The sequence below is a fragment of the Phyllobates terribilis genome, unplaced genomic scaffold (assembly GCF_046119375.1).
Source record: "Phyllobates terribilis strain yellow unplaced genomic scaffold, ASM4611937v1 Scaffold_332__1_contigs__length_2088354, whole genome shotgun sequence".
Classification (NCBI taxonomy): Eukaryota; Metazoa; Chordata; class Amphibia; order Anura; family Dendrobatidae; genus Phyllobates; species Phyllobates terribilis.
In genome coordinates, this window is record NW_027363092.1 from 531221 (window position 1) to 546723 (window position 15503).

General features: G+C 46.0%; 1 protein-coding gene across 1 annotated transcript in view; it reads left to right on the forward strand.

Moving 5' to 3' along the window:
• Positions 1-15503, forward strand: part of SH3BGRL3 (SH3 domain binding glutamate rich protein like 3) — a 55159-nt gene that overhangs the window by 870 nt on the left and 38786 nt on the right. Inside the window, exon 2 of the mRNA XM_073666562.1 lies at positions 4424-4591. Coding sequence (XP_073522663.1) covers positions 4424-4591 — 168 coding nt within the window. The remainder of the gene's footprint in view (positions 1-4423; positions 4592-15503) is intronic.

The following is a 15503-nucleotide window of genomic DNA, read 5'->3' on the forward strand; positions in this document are numbered from 1 at the left end:
AAGGTCCTTCAGCGCTGCTGGCATTCAGAGAGAAGAAGCCGGACAGGTGAGTATAAACTTTATTTGTTATTTTATTCTTTTTTTTACAGGTAGAATGGTACCCAGGTCTGGATGAGAGTCTCCTGTCCTCCAGAACTGGGTACCATCCGCACATAGAGACGCATAGAAGCCGCTTGTAAAAATGTACAGTCGCGGTTTCTATGCATCTCAATGCAAGTCTATGGCGGGAGTTCCGCTGCGCTTCCGCAAAATTAAATGACATGCTGCGGATTTTTGTACGTAGCATAAACGCTGCGGAATAATCCGCAGCATGTGCATAGAACATGCGGAATCCACTTGGGGGGACCATGGGGTGCGGATTACCTAGCGTTTTACAAGTGTTTCTGCTGCGGAAATTCCACAGCATAAACGCTTGAAAAACGCTACGTGGGCACCCAGCCTCATACACATGCGTTTCTGCATGCGGATTGACAAGATCTTTCCAGGCGATTTTAGGGTATGTGCCCACGTAGCGTTTTACAAGCGTTTTTGATGCTTAATTTCCGCAGCGGAAACGCTTGTAAAACGCATGCTAACCCGCACCCCATGGTCCCCAATGTGAATCCGCATATTCCTTGCCCATGCAGCGGATTTTTCCGCAGCGTTTTTGATGCGCACAAAAATCTGCAGCATGTCTATTAATTTTGCGTTTCCGCAAGCGGAATTGCCTTTTAAATGTAATAAAAAACGCAAGGCAATTCCGCATGTTGAAAACGCGCGATAAACGCTTGGAAAATTCCGCATGCGTTTTTCCGGGAAAGGACATGCGGAAATGAAGCACAAATTATCCGCTTCATTTCCGCAACGTGGGCACAGCCTTAGCATCACTTGGAAAGTGCTTGACAACTTGGTCACACTATATAAATCCATGCAAACAGCATGGATTTATATAGTGTCACCAAAAGAATGGTAAAAAATAAACCTATACTTGCCCTCCGATGGCCCAGCGTGTGTAGCTGCGCTCCGTCCTGGCTGTCAGCTGATCGCGGGACACTGCACTGAAGGGCCTGCGGTCACATGACTGTGATGTCACCGAAGGTCCTACAGTCCAGCCCGCAAGCAGAGGGAAGGAGACCGGGGGCCGTCGGAAGGTGAATATAATCTTTTTTTTTTATTTTATTCTTTTTTTTACAGGTACAATGGTACCCGGGTCCGGAGGAGAGTCTCCTCTTCTCCAGAACTGGGTGCCATCCGCACATAGAAACGTATATAATCCGTGAGTACAAATGTACTGACACGGATTATATGCGTCTCAATGCAAGTCAATGGCGGCAATTACGCCGCGCTTCCGCAAAATTAATGGACATGCTGCGGATTTTTGAGCGCAGCATGGGCATAGAACTTGCGGAATCCCCTTGGGGACCATGGGGGGCGGATTACCTAGCGTTTAACAAGATTTTATGCTGCGGAAATTCCGCAGTATATACGCTTGAAAAATGCTACGTGGCTACTTAGCCTAAATCCATGTGACCGAAAGAATGGTAAACAATAAATCTATGCTTACCTTCTGATGGCCCCCGGTGTCCTTGTCTCGGCTTGCCAGCAGCTCGCGGTGGACTAAAGGACCTGCCTACGTCAGGGTCGTGTGACCCGTCACATGACTAAATGACATCACCGCAAGTCCTTGAGTCCACCGCGAGATGCCGGCAAGCCGAGAGAAGGACACCGGGGGCCATCAGAAGGTAAGTATAATGTATATTTTTTATTTTATTATATTATTTACAATTTCTATGGTACCCGGGTCCGGAGGAGAGTCTCCTGTGCTCCAGACTCGGATACCATCCGCACATTAGAACGCATGGAATCCGCATGTACACATGTAGTGATGCGGCTTACAAGCTTTCCAATGTAAGTCAATGGCGGCGAAAACGCAGCGCTTCTGCAAAATAATTGGTAGTGCTGTGTTTTTTCCCGCAATGATAATCCGCAGCATGTGCACAGCACATGCGGATTATCATTGGGGAACATGGCAGGCCTTCTACCATGCGTTTTTTTAAGCGTTTCTGCAGCGGAATTGCTGTTGCGGAAACGCTTAAAAAACGCATCGTGGGCACACAGCCTTACTGCTGCTGCCATTACAGTGACGCTATGCTGAGGGCTGAGCCCAGATGGGTTACTAATCACCGCCAATTAGTAATTGTCCTGCTGCTGCCAATCACCCTCCTGTCCCCCCACCTCTGCACACGTTCATCCTGCTCTATATGTTTCTAGCGCCTACATATAGGATAGCTGTGTGCACCAGCTCCATATCTAACGTCCCTCATGTACTCAAATGTTGGGACACTTCTCAGGACTTGGGGAGGAGGGGTCTAGAGGACAAAAAGGGAACCCCCTGAAAGTATGTGGGATCGCACAAATGCAATGGTAGCTGCTTAACTGCGGCGGACAATGCCTCCGTTAGCCGGATAGTCCTCTTTAGGAGATTAAGGCTATGTGCCCATGTTGCATTTATGAAGCAGAAAATTTCTGCTTCATTTCTGCAAGTCCTCTCCCGGAAAAACGCATGCGGAATTCCGCACGCGTTTATCGCGCATTTCTCGCGCGTTTATCACGCGTTTTCCACATGCGGAATTGCCTTGCGTTTTTTATGCATTGGACAAAGGCAATTCCGCTTGCGGAAACGCAAAATTAAATGACATGCTGCGGATTTTTGAACGCAGCATAAACGCTGCGGAAAAATCCGCAACATGTGCATAGAACTTGCGGAATCCCATTGGGGACCATGGGGTGCGGATATAGATGCGTTTTTCAAGCGTTTACGCTGCGGAAATTCCGCAGCATATACGCTTGAAAAATGCTACGTGGGCACACAGCCTTAGTACTTTATGCCGTACTGGACTTGTGCCATGTACTGCTCATCCACTCCGTTCACACGTCTATGGGGCAGAATGTGTGTAATTTCCATGGAGGGAATGAGAAAAGCGTCACATGAGGGGTCTGTCAGCTGCTTTTCTTCTCAGACCCTCATCTTGCTGATTGGAGAGGGAAAAGTCCAGCTGTTCCCACAGATTTCAGATGCCCACAAAAAATGGCTGTGGCTAGCTTGTGTTTGTACGAAACATGCCCCAAACCTCGGATGGTATGTGAAAGTCTGTGATGAATTCACAACCCACGGAGGGAGTGTTTTTCTGGTGTCTTCTTGGGGTCAGTTGTATTTTTTTCAAAATGCAGCAGATCTAAATGAAGAAATGCCATGAAAGCAGGTTACGTTTCTCACTAGGCAATTGGGCCATGTTCACACAGGCGTATTTCATGCTGCTTATACAGACTGCAGTGCCTGGTCTAGAGTGGGTGTCCTGACACGTACGTACTGCTTCATGAGTGTCTGAGGCTGTATCCAGTACAAGTTGTGAAATGCGCTCCTGTGGGCCTGGCCATACACAACTTGACTGGGATTCCAGTCCACAAACATAAAGAGCTCTTGCTGTTCTTTTATCCTCACACCTGAGTGCCGAAGTAGCTTCCAGTTCTATTCTATCTACAAGGCCAATAAATGGATCTCTCCAGCCCTGCGCCTTCCCAGTCCTGAAACACAAGACAAGGACAAGTCCTACAAAAATGAAAACCTATGGGCAAAGCGTCCTCAGAAATTGTATGCTGCCTAGGCTGTGATCACACCATTCTTCACAAAGGAAACTGGTTTTAGTCTTGTAAATTTTATTCTTCATGGCTGATGTATAAAAACAGCTGAGAATGCAGATAGAAATGGCCCGTTTTTTTCTGGATGCACACTCCTATTGAATAATAAATGGGACGGAGTGTTGCCTGAGCATCTTTTCTGTATTTTCAGCAGGGAGGACGTCTCTGTGAAAAGTGGTTTATTCTGTAGCAGTATTCACGTTGTACGTATCTAGTACATGTAATATATACAACCAGTCTGCGTTATTATGAAGTTTTCATGCAGTTGAAAATGGCAGGAAAAACCCAACGTGTGAGGGGAGCGGATCTCAGAATAAAATTCTGCAGCGCTTATTCCCACTGATGTTCCTGTATCTCCCACATTTAGGCTGTCCGAAAGTGTCTCTGCCTCAGCTGTGTTATAGGCAGGAAAACGTAACCATGGAATTGGAAATTCACTGTCACAAATTTGGGGGTGAAGCTAGCAAACGTGCACATCACCTGTCAGCCAGCGGCTGTCCGATTCTGCCACAGTCACCTATGGAAAGCTGAGTGCGTGTGATATACACAGAATGAATCATTTCCGGCATAGACTGACCTGTACACTGATCCTCTAGCCCGGCATCTGCTATTCTCACTTCATGCTCTTCTCTATGCTAAGACTTCAGCCTCTTCCTCTTCACCTTCTCGCTCTTGTGTGCTTTGTTTTTATCCTCCTATGTATTTCCTTTCTGCAAAATTTGAGTTTTTCTTATTCATTTCCCAGACAAAATCTCAGCAGAATGACATGATGCGGATTCTGGATATACATGGAGTCCAGTATGAGCCAGTGGATATTTCCTTAGACAAGTGCATTCTGGGAGAAATGAGGGAGAAGGCTGGAAATCCCTCAGCAGTTCCACCGTTGCTGTTCTCTGGAGATACCTACATTGGTGTAAGGATCATTTTTTTCCCCCTATACTTAAAATGGTTAAAGGGAACCTAACAGCTGATACATGCTGACCGAACCGTGGGCAGCCTGTGTCAGCTACTGGCTGCACGTCTTCAGCCATGTATGTTGGGCTCTGAAACACTCTGCAGAGAAAAATACTTTAAATGCCTCATGGGTGGCTAGTTGGGAATGCTTCTCCCTGCCTGCTGGAACTGACTGACAGATCTCTTTCTATACACGCACACGAAGCGAGACCCATCAGTCAAGGAGAGCAGCAGGGAGCAGCCGCCAGGGAACGGACTTTTTTAAAGTATTTCTTTCCCTGAAACGCCAAAGTGGCTTAGAGTCCAACATACCTTGCTGAGATCATACAGCCAGTGTTTCATACATGTTACCCACGGATCAGGCAGCATGTATAAGATGTCAGGTTCTCTTTAAAGGGGAACTCTACTTAGAAAGTTACAGAATTTCTCTTACAAAGTACTTTTTGTGAAAAGTGGCCACATACACCAGTTGTTGGAGGGTAAAGCCTTTTTTCATAAGGAATTTGTCATCAGGTTTTTGTTTTGTAATATGACAGCAGCATGATGTAGGGGCAGAAACTATGATGTAGGCAATGTATCACTTAGTTTACTGGGTGCAGCAGTTCTGAAAGTTCCAGATTTGAGCTGTGAATAACCCACCCACATAACTGATTGGCAGTGTTCTCTGTACACTGTATAGTGAGATAGAGCTGCTGATCAATGGTGGGGTGTAGTCGGCTGAAACGGCAAAACACAGCCCAGTAAGTGACACATCCCTGTAATCAGGGACTCTGCTCTTACATTAGACTGCTCTCAGATAGCATAACAAATATCTGCTGACAGATTCCCTTTTAAGAAATGTCGAATGTGATTGTATTGGCTGATTTGTATGTAAGAAATGGCAGGGTGACGATGGTTGTAGTAATCATAAAGGCAGACCATTAGGTGTCTTTAAACTAACTGCTCTTTACTCACTCTTTTAGGCTATGTGCCCACGATCCTGAGCTGCTGCGGGTTTGACGCTGTGGACCTATGAATTGTAAAACCTGCAGCGTCCAGATGTTAAAGCATAGTGGATGAGATTTCTAGAAATCCCATGTCCACTATGCGTCTGCGGCTCACCCGTGGAAACTGACATGCAGCACGTCTTTCCAGACCGCAGCATGTCAATTTCTCCGGCATGTCCACATGCAAGCTTTCCCTATAAACCTAACCTCGATGAGGAAAGTCCACAGGTAAAAAAATAAATAAATAAAGGCTCCTCTCAGTTGCATATCTGCCTGCTGCTCCCCCGCAGTGTCAGGGCCGCAGGCTGGGACGCATCGTGGGCACATACCCTTAGGATCCAGCGCTGAGTCACTGCTGCTGCTTTCTTTTTTTATTGTCTGCAGTGCTTATGTCATGTTGATTGGCTGCAGCCAATCAGTGAGCAAGGCGGTTCTGCCCATGTTGACCACATGAGCTGCTGAATTCACTGATTAGCTGCAGCTCTTTTGATGGTACCACTACGCTGCAAAAAATAAGACATTAAAGCCAGAAAACCTCATTTTTTCCTTCCCCCAGGACGGCACCATGGAGAGAGGGGATCCGCCCTTCAAGGGCAGGAAACCTACAGATGAAAAGGGCGGTACCTCTCTCCCGCATCAGTTGGTTTCTGTCCTTGACGGGGGACCTACAGTCTCCGTGATACCTAAAGTCAGTACCTGAATAAAGAAGATCCGGATGTCCCAGGCCCGACTAGTCCGACTCAGGCAGCAGGGGTTCTCTGCCTCGGCTGGTGCAGCGTCCTGAAGCACCACCGCTGGGGTCAGTGGGTCTCTAGGGTGAGAGGGGCGATTCAGCCTGAAGAGGAGCCAGCGGAATCAGCCCCCTCTCTCCATTCTCCCGGCGCAGGAAGCGTCTCCTCGTGGCATGGGCTCGACTTCCAGTTTGCTCAAGCCGAGGCGCCGCTTTATGGCGTCACGCCGCAGTGCATTACTGGGAGCCCCTGAGTGCACAGATATGGGAGGGAGGGGGGGACGACAGAAAGAGGCGGGAAAAAGAGGAAATTAATGCATTATAAAGGGGCGATTAGCAGCAGGAGATGCTGCCCATATCAGCTGGCATCATGAGCGAGAAAGGAGCTGGGAGAGTTGTGGCTTCTGTCTCCTGAGTCTCCGCTACCGCTGCAGCAGCGGCAAGCAAGACAGAAGGAAGGCGCTTCACGTCAGGATGGGAGCAGACGTTCGGGCAAAACATCCCAGCGTAGTAAAGGCTCCAGCGCAGCATCCACCTCGAGAGGGAACTCACCCCCCCCCCCCCCCTACGGATATGGTTCCACCTGACAACCCGGTACCCCTTCTTCGTTCAACTGGGTAAGTGGTCTTCATGAAAGTTCGGCTAATAATTGGGGTCCCCTCTCTTTCTCTTCTCTCTTAGGGAAGAAAAAGTACAGGTAAAACCAAGCACAGAATCTGTGCTCTTTGCGCAGAGAATTTACCCCCTACTTGGGCGAAAAAACTCTGTGGCTCCTGTATAGAGAAAAGGATCTGCAAGGAAACCCCTAAATTTGCCGCAGATCTGAGATCCATAATTAAAACCCAGGTGGAGGACACCGTTAGATCCCTTCATGAGATGAAACCGAGGAAACCTTCCCCCCGGAGTCAGATTCTAGTAGCCCAGACTTGGTCGATACGGACTCGGATTCGTAAGGCTCATCCTCATCTTCATCCTCATCCTGGGAGAAAAGGGGATGTAGTTGTTTTCCCATGGAAGAAACGGATGGCCTTATCAAAACCGTTAGGTCCACCATGGGCCTGGTAGATCCTCGGCCCAAAAGGTCTGTCCAGGATATTATGTTCGGGGGTCTAGAGCAGAAAAGGTCTTTTCCTCTTAATGAGAAGGTTCATTCTTTAATTAAAAAAGAATGGAAAAGACCAGAGAGGAATGGCCTTTTATCCCCGAAAAGGAAATAACCCATTGATGACCCGGCTTGCTCGTTCTGGGAGAAGGCAGAAACAGCAAAATTGAGGACTTAAAACGTAACTTATTATTAACTTTAAACGTAACTAAGTATGTTTAAAAATTGTTAATGGTAGACAAACATATTAAAAACGTAAGTGAAAAAAAGAATGAAGACCCTTGTCCCTGCAAGAGAACAATTACTGACAGTGGTCAGAATAATCCATAGGGTCTCAATACACATAAGTCTATGAAGTGAACAGACTCATAAATATACCATTTGAGTGTCCAAAGGACTAAATAAGAAAGATCTCACCCATATATGGTTTGGTCCTCTGTATCTTCTCAAAATTCCCTGTAAGTGGCGGAGTTCTCGTCATTTACTATCCCTGCCTGTCCCTATAACTTAGAAATTGCCCTAAGACCCCAAGAGCTCCCGCCCTTACAAGGACAGTCCACAGCTGACCCTATTGTACTAGTACAGCCCTGAACTGACCCTTTTAGTGCCTCGCGACGCGTTTCTTTAGGATTCTGAGTCAGGGGAATGGCACATGCATCTCTACATCGGGAATAAGGGAAAAGACCCACCCTCCAGATTATGGATGGGAAAATCAAACAGACCTGTCAGCTGTGAACTCCGCCACTTACAGGGAATTTTGAGAGCATACAGAGGTCACAGAGGACCAAACCATATATGGGTGAGATCTTTCTTATTTAGTCGTTTGGACACTCAAATGGTATATTTATATGAGTCTTTTCACTTCATAGATGTATGTGTATTGAGACCCTATGGATTATGCTGACCACTGTCAGTAATTGTTCTCTTGCAGGGACAAGGGTCTTCATTCCATTTTTCACTTACATTTTTAATACACTGTGTGCAGAATTATTAGGCAAATGAGTATTTTGATCGCGTGATACTTTTTATACATGTTGTCCTACTCCAAGCTGCATAGGCTTGAGAGCCAACTACCAATTAAGTAAATCTGGTGATGTGCATCTCTGTAATGAGGAGGGGTGAGGATGAGGATGTAAGGATGTAATGAGGATGACTAATGACATCAACACCCTATATAAGGTGTGCTTAATTATTAGGCAACTTCCTTTCCTTTGGCAAAATGGGTCAGAAGAGAGATTTGACGGGCTCTGAAAAGTCCAAAATTGTGAGATGTCTTGCAGAGGGATGCAGCAGTCTTGAAATTTCCAAACTTTTGAAGCGTGATCACCGAACAATCAAGCGTTTCATGGCAAATAGCCAACAGGGTCGCAAGAAGCGTGTTGGCCAAAAAAGGCGCAAAATAACTGCCCATGAATTGAGGAAACTCAAGCGTGAAGCTGCCAAGATGCCATTCGCCACCAGTTTTGCCATATTTCAGAGCTGAAACGTTACTGGAGTATCAAAAAGCACAAGGTGTGCGATACTCAGGGACATGGCCAAGGTAAGGAAGGCTGATAAACGACCACCTTTGAACAAGAAACATAAGATAAAACGCCAAGAATGGGCCAAGAAATATCATAAGACTGATTTTTCAAAGGTTTTATGGACTAATGAAATGAGAGTGACTCTTGATGGGCCAGATGGAGGGGCCAGAGCCTGGATCAGTAAAGGGCAGAGAGCTCCACTCCGACTCAAACGCCAGCAAGGTGGAGGTGGGGTACTGGTATGGGCTGGTATCATCAAAGATGAACTTGTGGGACCTTTTCGGGTTGAGGATGGAGTGAAGCTCAACTCCCAGACCTACTGCCAGTTTCTGGAAGACAACATCTTCAAGCAGTGATACAGGAAGAAGTCTGTATCGTTCAAGAAAAACATGATTTTCATGCAGGACAATGCTCCATCACATGCAACCAACCACTCCACAGCGTGGGTGGTCAGTAAAGGTCTAAAAGAAGAAAAAATAATGACATGGTCCCCTTGTTCACCTGATCTGAACCCCATAGAGAACCTGTGGTCCATCATAAAATGTGAGATCTACAGGGAGGGAAAACAGTACACCTCTCGGAACAGTGTCTGGGAGGCTGTGGTGGCTGCTGCACGCAATGTTGATCGAAAACAGATCAAGCAACTGACAGAATCTATGGATGGAAGGCTGTTGAGTGTCATCATAAAGAAAGGTGGCTATACTGATCACTAATATTTTTGTTTTTTCACATCAGAAATATTTATTTCTAAATTTTGTGCACTGATATTGGTTTACCTGGTGAAAATAAACAAGTGAGATGGGATTATATTTGTTTTTTATTAAGTTGCCTAATAATTCTGCACAGTAATAGTTACCTGCTCAAACAGATATCCTCCTAAGATAGTCAAATCTAAAAAACAACAACACCAACTTCCAAAAATATTTAAGGTTGGATATTTCTGAGTCTTTTGGGTTGATTGAGAACATAGTTGTTGATCAATAATAAAAATAATCCTCAAATACAACTTGCCTAATAATTCTGCACACTGTGTATGTTTGTCTACCATTAACAATTTTTAAACATACTTAGTAAAAGTTATGTATTAAGTCCTCAATTTTGCTGTTTCTGACAATATAATCTGTGTGAATTCTAGAATAGGTCCTATTGGGATCTTTCTTCTATGCTTTGGCATCTATATATATATATTTTTTGCTCTTTTCATTCTGGGAGAAGGCACCAAAATTGGATGTAACAATCGCTAAGGCATCCAAAAAATTCTCCCTTCTGTTCGAAGACATTGGGGTACTAAAAGATCCCATGGACAAAAAGACAGACGCCTTTCTTAAAGGTTCATGGGAGGCTGCTGGAGGGGGTCTTAAACCTGCGGTAGCTGCCACCTGTACCACCAGATCATTAATGGTCTGGCTGGATCATTTAGAGACTCAGCTCAAAGAGAAAGCACCTAGGGAAGCAGTTTTAGACTCCATACCTTTGATGAAGGGGGCTGCCGCCTTCCTAGCAGATGCTTTGGCTGACTCTGTCAAGTTGGCGGCTAGGGCAGCTGGCTTCTCTAATGCGGCCCAGCGGGCCCTCTGGCTTAAGTGTTGGCCAGAGGACCTTCAAGCGAAATCAAGGTTATGCTCCATCCCCTGTAAGGGGATGACATCCTAGATAAGGCGGGAGATAACAAAAAGCGCTTTCCTGTCCTCTCTAACACTACCTATAGGAAGTCCCAGGGACTAAGATAGATATGAAGACGGTAGGAGGAGAACCAAAGGCTTCTTGTTCAATAGACTCCACAACGAAAATAAAAAGCCCTCCCAATGAGGGTTTGCCCCGGTTGGTGGGGGGGGGGGATTGTCTGATATATTTTCCCAGGCCGGGAGATACCCAAACAGCCCATGGATCCTGGACCTAATAAAATCAGGCCTAAAATTCCAATTCCTTTCAATCCCTCATCCAAACTTCATGATAACTCCCAAAAGGTCCTCATGCGAAGAACAGTTAGCATTAGAGCAAGAAGTTCAGACTCTTAATAGAAAAAGCAGTCCTTCAGGAGGTGCCTACCAGGGAGCAGGGGGACGGATCCTATTCTCATTTGTTTCTGAGGCAAAAACCGGACGGGACTTTCAGGACTATCATCAATCTGAAAAAATTAAACAAACTGTTGAAGGTTTTGACCTTCAAGATGGAGACAATAAAATCATCAGTGAAAATGCAGTTTCAGTATTGCTTCATGATAGTGCTGGACCTGAGGGATGCCTACTATCATGTCCCCATCCACAAAGATTTCCAGGGGTTCCTCAGGGTGGCGGTCCCAATAGGGGGGGGGTGGTTAAGCATTATCAATACACGGCCCTCCTGATGGCGCACCTGAGAGAGCAAAACATCCTGGTAGTCCCATATCTGGACGATTTTTTGATAATAGGCAGCTCATTCCGGCATTGCAGGACCCAACTAGAGAAAGTCATGGATTCCTTAAGGAGCTTAGGTTGGCTTTTGAATCTGGAAAAGCCCAGAACCGAACCAGGTCAGGTGCAGGAATATCTAGGCATTATATTGAACTGAATAAATCAAGAGTGCCGCCTCATGGCAGGGAAAATCCAAAAACTTATAAGCCTGGTGTCTCGGATAGAGGGTCACCCAAGCATGACCCTGCGGAAAGCCATGTCCCTCCTGGGTTCCATGACTGCCTGTTTCCCAGTCGTCCAGTGGGCCCAGATACATTCAAGAGAATTGCAGTGGGAAATATTAGAGGCTGGAAACTCTCTAGGAGGGCTCTTAGAAAGTCCACTAACCTTTATCATTAAAAACCATACTTTCCTTAAAATGGTGGGCGGAGTCAGACAATCTAAGCCGGGGTGTCCCATGGGTAACTCCAGTCACTCAGATACTGACCACAGATGCAAGCCCAAGGGGTTGGGATGCCCACTTAAACGAACAGCTAGCTAAGGGTTGCTGGACAGGGTCACTAAATTCCGTATCCTCGAACATGAAGGAGCTCTTGGCGGTGACGTTTGCCCTCTCAGAATTTCTGGACACTCTGCGAGGTCACCTTGTAAGGGTGCTCTCTGACAACCGGGTAGTGGTGGCATATCTCAATCACCAGGAAGGTACCAGGTCCCGTCCTCTGATGCAGGTGACAGAAGGTATTTTCCTTTTGGCCGAAAGCAATTTGGGGTCCCTGTCGGGGCTCCATATAAAGGGAATAGAAAACCACAGAGCAGATTTCCTAAGCTGGACTCAGCTGAAGCAGGGTGAGTGGGAGCTAAATCAGGATGTTTTCAATCACATAGTAGAGGCATGGGGGCGTCCTGCTGTTGATCTGTTTGCCGACAGCCGTAGCAGAAAGGTAGCTGAGTTTTGATCTCTAGACCGCAGGGGGAACCCACTAGCAGTAGACGCTTTCATGATCCCTTGGACTCACACTCTGGCCTATGCTTTTCCTCCGATTGTTCTAATTCCAGCAGTTCTGAGGAAAATCAGGGAGGACGAAGCAAGAGTAATCCTGATAGCTCCTTTCTGGCCAAAAAGGCCATGGTTTTCTTGGCTAAGGATGTTGTCCATCTCCGACCCCTGGGTGCTTCCGGAGCTCCCGAACCTTCTGTCTCAGGGGCCGGTCCTTCATCCTCAGGTAAAGAATTTACATTTGACAGCATGGAATTTGAGAGGAACCTCCTGAGGGATAGAGGGTTCTCTCCAAACTTAATTTCCACATTACTACTAAGTAGGAAGGCCTTAACTACCAAGCTTTATGGGAGAACCTGGAGGAAATTCCTCTCATTTTGTGGCTCTAGATTGGATGGTAAAGTTCCGCTGTCAGCTATTCTAGAATTTCTTCATAAAGGGTTGGAACTGGGCCTAGCCACAAGTACTTTGAAGGTCCAAGTTGCCGCGTTAGGGGCCTTATACAGTTGTGATTTGGCCAAGAATAGGTGGATAGCCAGATTCATCAAGGCGGCGGCTAGAGCTAGGCCCGTCCCCTCTCGGAATCTTCCTCCCTGGGATTTAAACTTCATTCTTAAGGCCCTAACCAAACCGCCTTTTGAACCCTTGGCAGAGGCACGCTTGAGGATCCTTTCGTTGAAAACATCACTCTTGGTAGCCCTTACGTCGGTACGGAGGGTTAGTGATATTCAGGCTTTGTCAGCGGGGCCCCCCTTTACACAAATCCTGGATGATAGGTTAATACTCAAGATAGACCCAGGTTACCTTCTAAAAGTAGCGGCACGCTTTCAGAGAACCCTGGAGATTTCCCTTCTATCCTTCTGCCCAAATCCCAAGACTAAAAGCGAAAGGGACCTGTACACACTAGACTTTAGGAGGTGCCTGATTCAGTATCTAGCAGCCACACAGGAGCATAGGAAGGGTAGGGCTCTCTTTGTATGCTTTCAGGGGTCGCAGAAGGGGCAGAAAGCCTCTAAAAGTACGTTGGCAAGGTGGATAAGAGACACCATCATCCTGTCATTCTCCACATGTGGGGAAACTATCCCAAAGAATCTGAAGGTTCACTCGGCAAGAGCAGTATCAGCTTCCTGGGCAGAAAGAGCTGGCTCATTGATAGAACAGATATCTAGAGCCGCCACATGGTCTTCCCCCTCTACATTCTTTAACCACTATCAGCTGGACCTAGCCTATTCCTCTGACCTTACTTTCTGTAGAAGGATCTTGGTGGCAGTGGGCCCTCCCTAAAAATGCACTTCTCTGCAATTCTCTCCGTGGTGCCGTCATGGGGGAATGAGAAAAACTAAGTTACTTATCGGTAATGGGATTTTTCAGAGCCCATGACGGCACCCTTACATTCCCTCCCTTTCACTCTTTGGTGTGCACACTTTTATGCTCTACACGTAGTCACACGGTGTTCCTATTAAGCATCATAATTATGTTGTATATTGTGTTATTAACCTGGGGGTCCTCTCGTGCTCTGTAAACAACTGATGCGGGAGAGGTACCGCCCTTTTTATCTGTAGGTTTCCTGTCCTTGAAGGACGGATCCCCTCTCTCTGTGGTGCCGTCATGGGCTCTGAGAAATCCCGTTACCGATAAGTAACTTCATTTTTTGCAGGGAGTGTCCCCAAATGACAACTTATCACATAGCCATCTCTTCATGCTGCTCATTGTAAACCACTGCCTAGACCTCTGTACTGCCATGATCTAGGCACTGCCATTCATTAGTCTTACTGCAGAGGAAAGCTTTCATTGGTTACTCCTGGCTCCTGTCACAGACATAACATGTAACTGTGTGACTGGCACCTATATTAACCAATAATCACTTTCCTATGTAGTTAATGCTAATTGGTTATACATTTTCAGGCTCTGTCTGTGACATGGGGGATAGCCTTGATGATCATAATACTCAGCTACTAGTCTGACTGATTAACTGTGTCTCTGTCCAGTAGGACATGGCCGCAATGTTCAACCGTGACTTAAAGGGAATGTGTTATTTCAATAAGCACTGTAAATTTGCAAGTGAATAGCATTCTAAAGCTGTCACGCCAAAAGCTTGGCTACAGGGAGGAAGTGATCTATATTACTCCCTGCAGCATCTGGCTTTCAGTTATAAAGGCGCAGCTTCAGTCATCGCGCACTATACAGAGAACATCGGCTGTGTTCACATCCCGGCCCTGACTGACAGCTGGCTCAGCACTGAGGCTGGCTGTCAGTCAGTGCCAGGGCATGGTTAGAGCTGCTGCTCACTATGAACTGAGCAGTAACTGAAGCCGCACCTCTATAACTGAAAGTTGGAGGTTGCTGGGAGGAATAAAGTGAATTTTCTCCCGGTAGTCAGGCCCGAAGTACAGTGGCAGCATGGCTTTAGAATACTATTAAACACCCCGTAGTAGCAGGTTTTTTTGACATGACCAGTTGCCTTTAACTGTAATTTACAACACTGGTGTTAATGCAGTGTTTGGGTGTTTACAGTATCATAGACTTGGATGCAGTGTAAGGGAACATGTGCAATCAGCCGCTCCAATCAATAACTCTTGACCAGGGGTTAGACCAACACCAGTCTGACAGTTCTAACCTATTCAGTGGATAGATGATAACTTGTCTAGGCTAGAATACCATTTAACAAAATATTAAATTTATGTAAGATAGTAGATAATGAATAGTATAAAAAGATATATAGCAATGATACTGTGTTTTTTTAAAAAAAAAAAAGCATTGAAGGAATTGTCATTTTTTTTCCTCAAAAAAGGTCAAGTGAAAGAGTAACTTTCTCTTTATCTCTATTTTTTTGTATGTGTATAACAGAACTGTACCCGAATTTGAACCTGAAAATAATGGAGGCCTGAACTTTGGAGCTTGAAAAAAAAATCTGTCTCTCTCTCTCTGCATTGGTATTTAGCACAAAGGCCACAGCCCCACTCTCAGTATTTGGTCAGTGGGTGATAAATGCAGAATTGGTGACTTGTTTCTATTATACATTTTCTCTGATTGTTCCTCACCTGGTTTTAGCTCCCACTCCTGAGAAAAAATACTGAACGAATACTGACTAAATACTGATAGTGGAGCCTTGGCCTAACTGTCCGGTACAAACCCAGAAA